At 39.0% G+C, this 14,053-nt stretch overlaps 1 protein-coding gene across 1 annotated transcript in view; it reads left to right on the plus strand.

Moving 5' to 3' along the window:
* Positions 1-260: 260 nt before the first annotated feature.
* The window catches only part of LOC311040560 (receptor-type tyrosine-protein phosphatase-like N), a gene marked incomplete at its 5' end in the record, with an annotated part of 71,029 nt that continues 57,236 nt past the window's right edge, over positions 261-14,053 (plus strand). Inside the window, one exon of the mRNA XM_084050891.1 lies at positions 261-345. Coding sequence (XP_083907017.1) covers positions 261-345 — 85 coding nt within the window. The remainder of the gene's footprint in view (positions 346-14,053) is intronic.

Consider the following 14,053-nt stretch of genomic DNA (forward strand, 5'->3'; position numbering starts at 1 on the left):
CCTCACGCGCGCTCTCTCACACACACACACACACACACACACACACACACACACACACACACACACACACACACACACACACACAGGAGGAGAGTTCCCATTGTAGGCGTGCAGCTCCGTCAGAGAGTAGCAGAGTCCCTCTCTGTACTATTACTAGTACGAGATGGCTGGCGGCTTGTAAAGGGAGAGAGAGAGGCGGATCAATAGATATATAAAACGTTCTTGTTTGTTTCCACGGGGATATTATTATTGTTCTCGCCATGAAGTCTCCACGGCTCAGGCGATCACTGCTTCTATGGATGAGCATACTGTCGGCGCAGCTGGAGATGATGTCTGCCCAATACGGTAAGAATCAGTGGAGAGTCGCAGGTCATATGAAGTCCAGCTAATGCAGGGCTTCTCAAACTTTTTCATGCCAATTAAGGACCCCTAAATTGATATATATTTGGCCACGGACCCCCATCTGAACATCTTCTGTTACAGGGACCCCCAGGAGCGAAGATTTTAGTTAAAAAATGTTCGCCTTAAAAAAATACATATGCAAATATTTTCAAAAAAATGTCATGATTTTTCAAAAATAGCAGATCTACAAGCTCATAGTGCGGCACTCGGTGCCGCGCTATGAGCTTGTAGATCTGCTATTTTTGAATAGCCTAGTTAAAGTGGTTACAATGATTGTGACTCTATATTAACCAATGAGCTAATGAACTTGTGGGGATGGGTCAGGATAGGTGGGCACTTATAGGGACATCTGGGCACCTCGATGTGAAATTGGCTGTTTTTGTCCAAAATGTTAAAATAAATTAAATATTTGAAAAATGGTTTTAAGTAATGTAAAGTGTACATGATGTGAACATCATTATCAGACTTAATTTTATCCTTCAACTTCTTGTTTATGCCCCGAAATTACTTTGGTTTTTGTAGCGGTTGTAGACATATTAGAGCTTAATTGTCGAATGTTTAAGCATGTTCTAATCACGTGTAGCCTACTTTACTTAAACGTAAAAACATTTTCCAATTCTTTTTTTTACATTTTGGACAAATTATCCAATTTTACATGGATGTGCCCACCTATCATGTTAGCTCCCCCAAGCATTGAGGTGGTGGTGGTAAAATCTCACCATTTGGCAATAAATTGGGGTTTGGTAGGCTATTTTGTTTGTTGAGTTTGAAGCCTGTAACCCATTAATTAGTCGGGAACTATAATTCTCTTTCACGAATACTGGTTTGTTGTTTAAAGGGATATTTCACTTTCAAATAAAATTAATATTTGAAAAATATATTAAAAATAAATGGAACAATGTTAAATGAAATGCGAGGGCCGTGATTTTTCCATTACTTTTTTAATGATTTGACTACACATTGAATAGTGGAAAATAATTGCGTTTGTCTTGTGATGTATGTATGTATGTATGTAGGCCTATATATGTATGTATGTGATATTACTTTTATGTTTTTTATAGGAACTTAAGACCATAACCATCCTAATGGGTTGCTCTGGTTTTATAAGCTCTGGATAGATGCTTAAAATATAGCTTTAATGTGTCATTTATTAGAGCATGTAAGTGAAAGCATCGACAGCTTTAACAATCACATCCTATGACTTTGTCGCAGCGGTGAGCAATCCTTGTTTTTCACTTTTTTCACAGCGGGGGGAGTTTACTCACTCACTCAGTAAAAGTATCAATACTGCTATGTAGAAATACTCTGTTTTACACAGGTTGTGGTCAGGGTTGCCAGATCTACTTATTATAATTTCCCTGAATGTAGGCCTACTTAAAGTACCAAAAGTAGAAAGTACTCATACGCAGAATGTCCCATTTCACTAGTTTTCAAATGTATAAAATGTAAAAAAAAATATATATATAAAGATCTTTTGAAAATAGCCGATCTACAAGCTTGTGACACATTGTGAACTTGTAGATCGGTTATTTTCAAATGCTCGAAATGTATAAGGCTGAAGTTAGTAATGTAGGCCTATGTTTTGTAATAATAATCAAAATCTACAAAGTAACTAGTATCTAAAGTTTTCAAATCATTGTAGTGGAAAAAAGAGTACTATATTTGCCTCTGAGATGTAGTGGAGTAGAAGTATTGGAAATACTGTAGAGTAAGAATACCTCAAAATTGTAGTACTTACATTTACTCAAGTACAGTATACTTGAGTAAATGTACTGTACAACAGTACCACAGCCAACCAAACCCTCCCAAACCACCCGCCCCTGCAACCCAAGAGACAGCCCAACCAACCTTTAATAATAGACACAGATCTGACTAATTAACGTGTAAGTTGCAGCAGAAAAGGTATGCATGTGTTGTTTCTTCAAATTATCCATATAGAAATAACATGTAAACAAAGTCAGATATGTGAAACATGTAGATTGTCCTACACATTGGCCTATGAGAGGCACCATCTTCAAGAATAAATGACTACGGATATATAATCTGTAGCCTACCTATCTGAGCTAACAAACACAGGTACCTGGTGGAGTTGCCTTTGTGCACATGACAGAGGTGGTGAGTCATTTTTGCTTTATTGTGGACAGTTTTCAGTCGTCTCACCCCCCCCATACAAACACATTAAAACCAGGTTGTGGTCAGGGTTGCCAGATCTGCTTGTTATAATTTCCCCGCAAGATTTTATTTGAAAATAGCAGATCTACAAGCTCACAACGCGTCGCGATGCGACGCGTTGTGAGCTTGTAGATCGGCTATTTTCAAATAGCTGATGTATGTGTTAAAGTGCTCATGTTGCCCATAGTCGTTTCTTTTGGGCTGGTTTTCCTAGACTTGGTTGCTTGTTTCTCTCACAGAATCTGGCAAGACTGGTTGTGGTGGTGGGCATTCAAGGCCATTTCAACATTAGGCCCACTTTTGCGCTGGACTAATAGGGCCTTATTTTGTGTGTCTTAAGTACCAGGTCTTATGACTTAACTTAAGACCTGGAGTCATTTGCCAATTCTTTTTGGCCACTCACAATAGCGAAAAAAAGCATTGGCCACGCCTCCAGGTCTTAAGTTCAGTCATAGAGTACAGAAGTCCTGACGTCACTCGTTCATCCCCTGGGTCGCGGAAGTAACTTCTCTATGGAGAATAACATTGGGTCATCTTAGAATCGTCTCATATAAGAATTGTGGTCCAAAAATAAACTGCGTTGTCAGTTTATGTATCGTTTATGATAGTCAGTCACTCATATTTGATACACTCTGTTTCTGGCGAAAATGTAGCCAATTCGGCGGAAGTAACATTAGCGCTTTCTCGCCGTCAGTTGATGCTTCATATCCATAAGAGTCAATCCGGGATCATTTGTGTATTTTTGGAACACAGTTCTTATTTGACGCGATATTAAACACGTCTGTGGGAATTCAGAGTGGGGGAAAAAAAAACGCGACCCAGGTAGGATGCGTAAATGACGTTAGACTTTGGTGCTCTATAAGACCTGGTGCCATAGACTTCAATGTATATGTACGCATGTTTCCTTGAGCTGTGGCTGTTCAGGACCATGGACAGAGCTATGCAACCACCAAGTGAATGAATGAATAGAGCTTCACGTTTATGATTTTGCTTTGGCTTTCGCTCTGTGCACTGCACACCAGTGGTGGGAAAAGCTACTCAAATGTTTTACTTAAGTAAAAGTATCAATACTGCAATGTAGAAGCACTCTGTTAAAAGTAAAAGTCCGGAATTCAAAATTGACTTGGAGTAAAAGTACAAAAGTATCGGTATCAAAAATGTACTTAATGTACCAAAAGTAAAAGTACTAAAACGTTTGAAAATAGCAGATCTACAAGCTTGCGACGCGTTGTGAGCTTGTAGATCTGCTATTTTCAAATAGCCTCGGTATAAAATAGGGCTAACATAGTTAATGTATGATTTATAATGTAATAATTTATATCTGCAAAGTAACTAGTAACTTAAGTTTTCAAATGATTGTAGTGGAGTAAAAGTACAATATTAGCCTGTAAAAGTATAGACAATTGGAAACACGCCAGTAAAGTAAAAGTACCAAAAAAAAAAGTACAGTACTTGAGTAAATGTACTTAGTTACTTTACACCACTGCTGCACACACGGAGGGTAGGCTAAGCTACGCCATGTAGAACTGAATTGAGTTTGACGAGAGATATAAGATGCTTGTTTATTGATATTCACAGGATACATATAGGATTAAGCGCCTCTGTTGGCCATTCTACCATAGAACAGCTATACCCAGTGTTGCCACAGCCAGATTCTGTGAGAGAAACAAGCAACCAGGTCTAGGAAAACCAGCCCAAAAAGAAGCGACTATGGGCCACGTGAGCACTTTAACATATACATCAGCTATTTGAAAATAGCAGATCAACAAGCTCACAACGCGTCGCGATGCGACGCGTTGTGAGCTTGTTGATCGGCTATTTTCAAATAAAATCTTGTGGGGAACTTATAATAAGCAGATCTGGCATCCCTGGCTACACCCCGTCCTCGGCTTAGGCTTTCACCCGTCTTTTAGAACGCGTCTGTCGTAGGTAAAACCAAACGTGTGAGACCACCGTCACTGATATATATTTGTGTGCACAGGCAGCGACCTACCAAGTCAAATTCCTCATAGGCTATAGTGCAAACCAGTGGTGGAAAAAGCACTCAAATGTTTTACTTAAGTAAAAGTATCAATACTGCAATGTAGAAATACTCTGTTACAAGTACAATTCCAGAATTAAAAATTAGCTTGAATAAAAGTACAAAAGTATTGGTATCAATAAGTACTTAAAGTACCAAAAGTAAAATTACAGAATGTCCCATTTCACAAGTTCAAAATGTACACAAATCTTTTGAAAATAGCAGATCTACTGAGCTTGTAGATCGGCTATTTTCAAATGGCCGAAATGTATATAGGGCTGAAGTGGTTAATGTACAGTATGTTTTGTAATAATAATCTAAATCTACAAAGTAACTAGTAACTAAAGTGTTCAAATAATTGTAGTGGAGTAAAAGTACAATATTTGCCTCTGAGATGTAGTGGAGTAGAACAAAAATAAAAATAATAAAAAATTGTACTTAACGTATACTAAGAGTGACAATTGAACAGTTTTGTGATGTTTTTGAACGTGCAGCTATAGCACACACTGTAAGATGAGCTACACTCTGGCGCTGGCCTCGTCTCGTCAGGTCTGACTCACTCCTCCTGACGAGCCTATTCGCACGTCAAACCATGCTCATCGTCAGAGAGATGAGGGTCATAGCATACCAGCGTCATTATGAGAGAGGGTGGGGGGAGGCCATACCAAACAGACTGCCTGTGTGTGTGTGTGTGTGAGTGAGAGAGAGAGACACACACACACACACACACACACACACACACATAGCCTTCCTTGTGTGTCTGTGTGTGAGCGTATGTATGTAATACACACATAGCTTACCTTAAATCCTGTAATAGTGTCCTTAATTCAATTAAAAAACGTCCCTCTATTAATGACCGGGGGCGTTGTTGAAACAAGCAATTAGAAGCCTCTCTTCTAATTAAATATATATATATATATGTATATATGTATATATGTATATATGTATGTATGTATGTATGTATGTATGTATGTATGTATGTATGTATGTATGTATGTATGTATATATGTATATATATGTATGTGTATATATATATATATATATATATATATATATATATGTATGTATGTGTATATATATATATATATATATATATATATATATATATATGTATATGTATATGTATATGTATATGTATATGTATATGTGTATATGTATATGTATATGTATATGTATATATATGTATATGTATATGTATATATATGTATATGTATATGTATATGTGTATATGTATATGTATATGTATATGTATATATATATATATGTATATGTATATGTATATGTATATATATATATATGTATATGTATATGTATATGTATATGTATATATATATATATATATATATATATATATATATATATATATATATATATATATATATATATATATATAATAAACATAGAAATATAGGCCTCTCTCTTATATATGCCTCCTTTCAATAAAAACCTGGTACCCGCTACAGTTCTAACAGAGTACTTCTACATTGTGTGTGTGTGTGTGTGGGGGGGTGTGGGGGTGTGGGTGAGGGTGTGTGTGTGTGTGTGTGGGTAGGTGTAATGTATCCTTTTTTCCCCCAGTAATATATTCAACCCCTTTTCACTCAAACTGCGGGTGGCTTGTGATAGAGTGTGCCTGTCAGGAATGTTATTCTGCCAGTCTTCTTTGGCGTGTAATTCCACACACTGCATTTTCTACAGCAATCTTCTATGCTCAGGGGATCCGCTTACGAATACGGAGGCCATGCAATGCCAATTAATGCATTGATAGATGGCACAGCATCAGGCTACGGCACTTTGGGTGGGATTGTTCTTACTAAAGGACTGTTCGTGATGGACATTTCTTTAGAACTGTTCCATAATGAACTGCCATCAAGTCAAGTCAAAGTCAGTGATGGAAGAAGTACTCACATGTAGGCTACTGTTACGAGTAGAAGTCCCGCATTCAAAATGTACTTGAGTAATAGAACGAAAGTATCGGCATCAAAATATATCAAAAGTAAAAGTACTCATTGTGCAGAATGTCCCATTTCACAAGTTCAAAATGTATAAAAGATCTTTTGAAAATAGCCGATCCACAAGCTCACAATGGGTCACATTGCGATGCATGGCCAAAATATATATAGGGCTAAAGAGGTTAGTGGGTTGGGTTTGTAATATTAATCGAAATCTACCAGTAGCTAAAGTTTTCATGTAATTGTAGTGGAGTAAAAGTGCAATATTTTCCTCTGAAATGGAGTGGAGTAGAAGTACATGTACAGAAAATTGGGAATACTCCAGTAAAATAAAAAATACCTCAAAATTGTTCTTAAAGGAGTAGTTCACCCGAAAAATGACTTATTTTCTATCAATTGCACACCCCATGAAGCCTTGAATCCATGGATTTATTTTTGTTTTTGTGGCATTCCTAAGATAATAATTTGATTCCCGTCTCCTACCGGCTAATGTGTCCGGTAGGAGACACAAAGTAGATTATTTGTGTCTCCTACCGGATACACACCCAGCCATCAAGTTATTGTCTTAGGAATGCCACAAAAACAAAAATAAATCCATGAATTCAAGTCTTTGTGGGGTGTGCAATTGATAGAAAATAAGTCATTTTTTGGGTGAACTCCTCCTTTAAGTACAGTATTTGAGTAGATGTACTTAGTTACTCTACGACACTGTTTAGATAGAACTATTCAATAATGAACTGCTATCAAGTCAAGTCAAAATGTACTGTATGTGTAGACTATTTCATTACAGTATGCTCAGTATGTAAGGAATCTCAGACAGTGTGCTTCCCTGGAAATAGGCTACACAAATAGGCCTTGACCCTTTAAGACCTGAAGCAGATTCTACAAATGCCTTCTGGATCCCCAACAGTATTCTGAAAAACGTGTGTTTCTATATAAGTGGTTCTCAAACTTTTGCATTTCAAGGACCCCCAAAATGATGTGTATTTGGCCGCCGACGCCCATTTCAAAATATCTTCTTCCGGGGACCCCCAGAAGCAAAGATTTGAGTTAAAAATGTCCGCTTTAAAACAATATATATTCCAAGATTTGCACACATTGTCACGATTTCTCAAAAATAGCAGATCTACAAGCTCATAGCGCGCCACTCGGTGCCGCGCTATGAGCTTGTAGATCTGCTATTTTTGAATAGCCAAAGTGTAAAATAATGCTTTTTTTTAGCTCGACACAGTGACACAGATGCGTTCCAGGTCTTAATGGGTTAAAAACTGCATATTGCTCTTACACACAAATGCAAACAGCACCTCGTTTCATGTTAGTGTTCCCCAGCCTCGCTCTAGGAACAGTTGAACCTGCACAGAAAAATCCTTTAGTGTCAATCTAACTCAGAAGAGTGTACAAATGGAACCAAATGGCACGGTTGGCACCCTTACTGGTACATTTGAGAGAGATAGATAGACAGAGAGAGACAGACAGACAGTCAGTAGGCAGTAATGGAGGAAGACATACGAAAGACCTGCAGTTTCACAGGAAACCCTTAAAGGGTAAGACCACTTTGGTAGAGGTTTGGGTTGTGTAGTTACCTTGCCATGATGTAACTCCCAAGGTTGACAAGAAATCAAAAATAATTGCTCCATTGATTAGAAATTGATAATTCAAAATATGCTCCTCATTGACTTACATTGTACGGTAAAACAGCTCTCAAAGTCACTCTTTTAGCACGTTAATGAACCCAAACAAAGTTGATTCAGACAATATAGAGCATCACCAAACCCAGTACTGTTTTTTTTTTTAAATAAAAATGTCAACTTCCTGTTGATTTTACTATTTGAAGATCTGGATCCGGATCCGCGGATCCAGTCCGGGTTTTCTATTAAAATGGCAAAATCAACAGGAAGTTGACATTTTTATTTAAAAAAAAACAGTACTGGGTTTGGTGATGCTCTATATTGTCTGAATCAACTTTGTTTGCGTTCGTTTTTGTGCTAAAAGAGTGACTTTGAGAGCTGTTTTACCGTACAATGTAAGTCAATGAGGAGCATATTTTGAATTATCAATTCCTAATCAATGGAGCAATTATTTTTGTTTTCTTGCCCACCTTTGGAGTTACATCATGGCAAGGTAACTACACAACCCAAACCTCTACCAAAGTGGTCTTGCCCTTTAATGCTGTAGAATCTTGTGTGTGTGTGTGTGTGTGTGTGTGTGTGTGTGTGTGTGTGTGTGTGTGTGTGTGTGTGTGTGTGTGTGTGTGTGTGTGTGTGTGTGTGTGTGTGTGTGTGTGTGTGTGTGTGTGTGTGTGTGTGTGTGTGTGTGTGTGTGTGTGTCATACATACTTCCAGACTTAAAGGTCACATGACAGTTCTGTTCCCATAACTATGAGACAAGTTAAGTGAGTTTTGTAGCTTGGATTGAATCTATAAGCTCTAATTTGTCCGCTGCAGTCCAGACAATGAGGGCATGAAATTAATTTGGTTTGACAGAGAGGCAACATTGGCTGGGCTCCTAATCTCCTATAGCAGCTAAATTATTATTATATATGCTTTACATTTTTTATATAGAGCACTGTTTCTCAAATGCTGGTTCTCGGGCCCACCCGGAGCCCAAATGGACCCTTAGGGGTCTGTAACTCTAAACTCTGAGAAAGTACAAATGGAACCGAACCTGCAAAGGTCTCGTTTTGGTTCTCGTAAGGGTTCATTTGGTTCCTAATTATTAAATGTCTATACCGCCCCCCCTCAGTGATGTAAAGTAACAAGGTACATTTACTCATACTGTACTTAAGTACAATTTCAGGTATTTCTTTTACTTTACTAGAGTATTTCCAATTTTCAGTACTTCTACTCCACTACATCTCAGAGCAAATATTATACTTTTACTCCACTACAATTATTTGAAAACTTTAGTTACTTTGTGGATTTCAATTATTATTATTGCAAAACGCACAATACCCACTTCAGCCCTATATACATTTCAGCCATTTGAAAATAGACGATCTACAAGCTCAAATTGTGAGAGCTTGTAGATCTGCTATTATCAAAAGATACATTTTATATGGGAAAGTTGTGAAATGGGACATTCTACCTAATGAGTACTCTCTACTTTTGGTACTTTAAGTACATTTTGATACCAATACTCTTTTTACTTGCAAGTATTCTACATTACAATATTGATACTTAAGTCAAGAATTTGAGTACTTTTTCCACCCCTGGAACCAGTGTGTTAAAGCGACTTGAGTCTTGACAAGGGATTCCTCTGTGACTGTCTCTCGTTGGCTTAAAGGGCCATACCACTCATTTTCAAAAAAAATAAATCTTATTTCCACACAACAGCTGGTGTATTAAAGACATAGTTCAATGTTGACAATTAGTGGTATTCCCCTTTAAATGAACTCGGCTAGTGCTGCATTGGCATTTCATTAATCGGCATCTGGCCTGTCTGTGTCACGCACACAATTACACCCTGATGACTCATACGACACACCATTACCTCCAATAATGCTTGATAATTGCACAATGAACTGAAGCTCTGTGCTGGAGCTGGTGATTGACGGGGGAATGGGGGGGGGGGGGGGGGGGGGGGGACAGACTCTGACGAGACATGGGGATCTTCTTCCCTTAGTGCAGTGGTTCTCAAACCCTTTTTCATGTCAAGGACCCCCTTAATGATATGTATTTGGCCGCGGACCCCCCCATCTCAAAATATTTTGTTCCAGGGACCCCCAGAAGCAAAAATTTGAGTTACAAATGTTCGCTTTAAAAAATATATATATTCAAAGATTTGCACACATTTTCATGATTTTTCAAAAAATAGCAGATCTACAAGCTCATAGCGCGGCACCGAGTGCCGCGCTATGAGCTTGTAGATCTGCTATTTTTGAATAGCCAAAGTATAAAACATGGATAAAGGGGTTAAAATGATTGTGACGCATTATGAACACATTTTACTGGGGACCCCCTGGTAATCCCCCAAGGACCCCTGGGGGTCCCCAGACCCCACTTTGAGAAACAATGCCATAAAATCTTTCACGTCAAGCACCCCCAAATTAATATGTGGAGGATATGAGGATACATAAGATTTGTGTTGTAAGTTCTTTTTTTTTTTAATATTAAAAAATTCTTTAAACATTTTCAAGATCTTTTTAAAAATAGCAGATGTACAAGCTCCTGTAACTTGACAGACACAGAGTTGAGAGACGTTACACACACTGTTTTCTTTCGAGCTGCAAGCCATGAGTCTCATGTCTACCAGCTTGGCCAGAGGAGATTATGTGCTTATGCGCTCCAGGCAGTACTACTTGTCAATGAGTGGGTGTCCTACCCGACACCAGAGCAGGGGGGATCACCTCCAACCACTGCAGATGTGCTAGTAATATTGTATTGTGTTGTATTATCCCATTAAGACTGGGAACGCATCACATCGCTGCACCGAGTGCCGCGCTATGAGCTTGTAGATCTGCAATTGTTTTGAAAAATCGTGGAAAATGTGTGCAAATCTTTGAAAAAATATAGTATATATATGTTTTAAACCGAACATTTTTAACTCCGATCTGTGCTTCTGGGCGTTCCTGGAACAACATATTTTGAGATGGGGGTCCACGGCCAAATACATACCATTTTGGAGGTCCTTGACATGTGCCATTTGAATGTGGCTTTTTCTTTTTTTTAAACAAGCAGAAAAACAACAGAAAGCCGAGAAAATGTGACTTTTATAAATCCTTTAACATGAAAGGTGCATAGATAGTTTTTTTGTTGTGATCACGTGATTTCTGGGTGTACTCTTCTTCGGTGGTGCTTGGATCATTGACAGGCTGCGGAGCTGAAGTGGTTTTGTAATAATAATCAAAATCTACAAAGTAGCTAGTAACTAAAGCTAGCGAGTAAAAACCTCAAAATTGTACTTCTCATTCTTAATTCTTAATATCACGTAATAGACAATGTCCTTTTTCAGTTACTGATGGTGTACTGTATTCTAAGGATCAAGGTAGTTCTTTCGGGGTGGGGGAGAGTCTCTTTAAACGGCATCGTTTTATTTTATTGTCTGATAAAGTTTGTCACGTCTTTTTTGTTGTTTTTAGTTTTTTTTCCCACACAGAACCAGGAGATAACGTGATCCCAAGAGGATTTACTGCTCCATTCACTTCCTGGTTAAAGTATTTGGGATAAAGCCTGTATCTCGGCTCCTGTGTTTTACTATGTATTTTTTGCCGAGACGTGCTATTTTCAACGGCGTATAACGAGCGAACGGGAGGTTGCGATGCCTTTTTTAAAACGTTTTTTTCACGGAAGCACAGTGAAACCCACCGTGATTTGCAACCATCAGGGGATCGATCATACTGGAGATAAATATACTGTGACTACTTGATAAGAAAATCGAAAAAAGAATTACTTGGCACTGAATGAGTAAGTACAGTACTTGAGTACATGTACCTACTTACGTTACACACCACTGTCCGTCATGGTATCAGCTCTCTCGGTTTAATGGCTATTTTCCACGGTGCGTTAATCGGTTGGTTGGCTGCCGCGCGGCGACAGGTGTCAGGGTCAGTCAGGGCGCCTGCCTGCACACACAGAGTCCACATCTGTTCAGTCTGCCTGCTTAGTATGAATTCAGCAATTTGAATGACTAAACTAAAGGCTTGATTTGTACTGAGTTGCGCGTCAGAGTCGTGCATCGAAAACAGCTGATCTACAAGCGGCGAAGCGCACAACGTGTCGCATCACAACGTGTTGATGAGCTTGTAGATTGGCTATTTTCGGTGCGCAACGCGACGCACGACCAAGTATAAATCAGGCATTACACTCTGGGATCTCATGAAAAACGTTTGTCCGCGTGTGTGTTTATGTGTCCTGTAATATCTTGGCTACTTACTATAAAGAACACATTTTACGGTCATCTTTGTATGGATCTTGGAACAGCAGTCTGTTCTATTCCTTGTTGTTCTTTCACCACTCACAGATAACCTGGATACATAAGAGATATGACATGGGATTACATAAGGCCTTAATGAAAAAGTCAATGCAAACACACACACGCGCAAACACAAGGGAGCGTGTGGCTCGTTTCGCATGACATCTGCTGTTGTTTACAACCTGGAGCCTTTGCGAAAGGTCGCCTGTGTTACACGCAAGCACGCACACACGCACGCACGCACACTACATGCTACAGCCCAGCACCTCCTGACACATCCGACAGCATAGTAACGATGTGACATCCAATACGGGTGGTAAGCGCAGATCTGCCCAAGACCTGCATATTCTGCTAGCCCAGTGTTTCCAAAACGATAAGGCACAAACTCATTTTTGGGTCGCGGACCCATTTTTATGGGTCACAAGTAAATGTTTTTTCTTTTCTTTACATTTTCTTAATCTTTTCCCATTATTATTTCAAAAAGGTCTAGATCGGTTATTTTCACAATTATTAAATCAAATTTTTGTAGGTTTGCATCCTGGGGAGACGCCAAATGTATCTATTAGGTCTCAGCTGTAAGAGGTTGGAACTAATAATGTGCTAGCGTTTTTCAGAGCCAAACGGATCACACTTTATGCAACGCCGTTATTAGACCTCATAATAATTAGGGTAACGTTCATTGTGTATTTTAATCTACGTAATGAAGAAGTCACACAATGACAACATCATAATAACCATGTAATTGCCCTATATATAATGAATTGTCGAATGAACTTTAGCGACAACTCCAACCCACTGTAAGAGAATCCTGGAAACTAGCTTGCAACACTTCTTAAAACAGATCCCAATCTTTACTGTGAAGAATAAGTCGGGAAAGTCATGACTATACGAGCAAGGTCAGCGAGCAAGAAGGGCTCAAAGAAAACCATGAAAGCCGGAATTAAGACCGGGCACAGAAGGACGACCAGGAAGCAGAGCTATAATATCTATGTGCACAAGGTCCTGAAGAATATCAAGCCTGAAAACACCATCTCTTCCAAGGCCATGGCGATCGTCAACTCCTTTGTCAACGACAGCTTTGAGCGCGTCGCCAGCGAAGCCTCTCGATTGGCTAACCGCAGCCAGCGCTCCACCATCTCATCCAAGGAGATTCAGTCCGCCATCAAGCTCATCCTCCCAACTGAAATGGCCCAGGAAGCCCAGTCTAGTGGCTCCAAGGCTGTCCAGCAGTACAACAACTCATTGTGAAATGTAATAGTCTTGTTGCAAACAAAGGTCCCTCTAAGGAACACATGAATTTAACTCAGTGGTTTTCAAAGTGGGGGCCACCAGGGGCCAACTGGAAAGAGGACAATGGAATAAAAATAATAATATTAATTAATAAAAGAAAATATATATAAACATAAAAAGAATCCAAAATACTATAAGCTCACGATGTGTCTCAATTTCTCAATAGGTGCCCATAGCCACAGACTATGGCTATGTGGGGTCCTTGCCATGGAAAACTTTGGAAACATCCCTTTAGTTTCAACTGACGAGATGGATCATGACCGGTGGCCAAAACCAGGCCATGATGCTGCACGACAGCAAAGACGCA

This window comes from Gymnoscopelus microlampas (assembly GCF_963454915.1).
Source record: "Gymnoscopelus microlampas genome assembly, chromosome: 24".
NCBI classification, from domain to species: domain Eukaryota; kingdom Metazoa; phylum Chordata; class Actinopteri; order Myctophiformes; family Myctophidae; genus Gymnoscopelus; species Gymnoscopelus microlampas.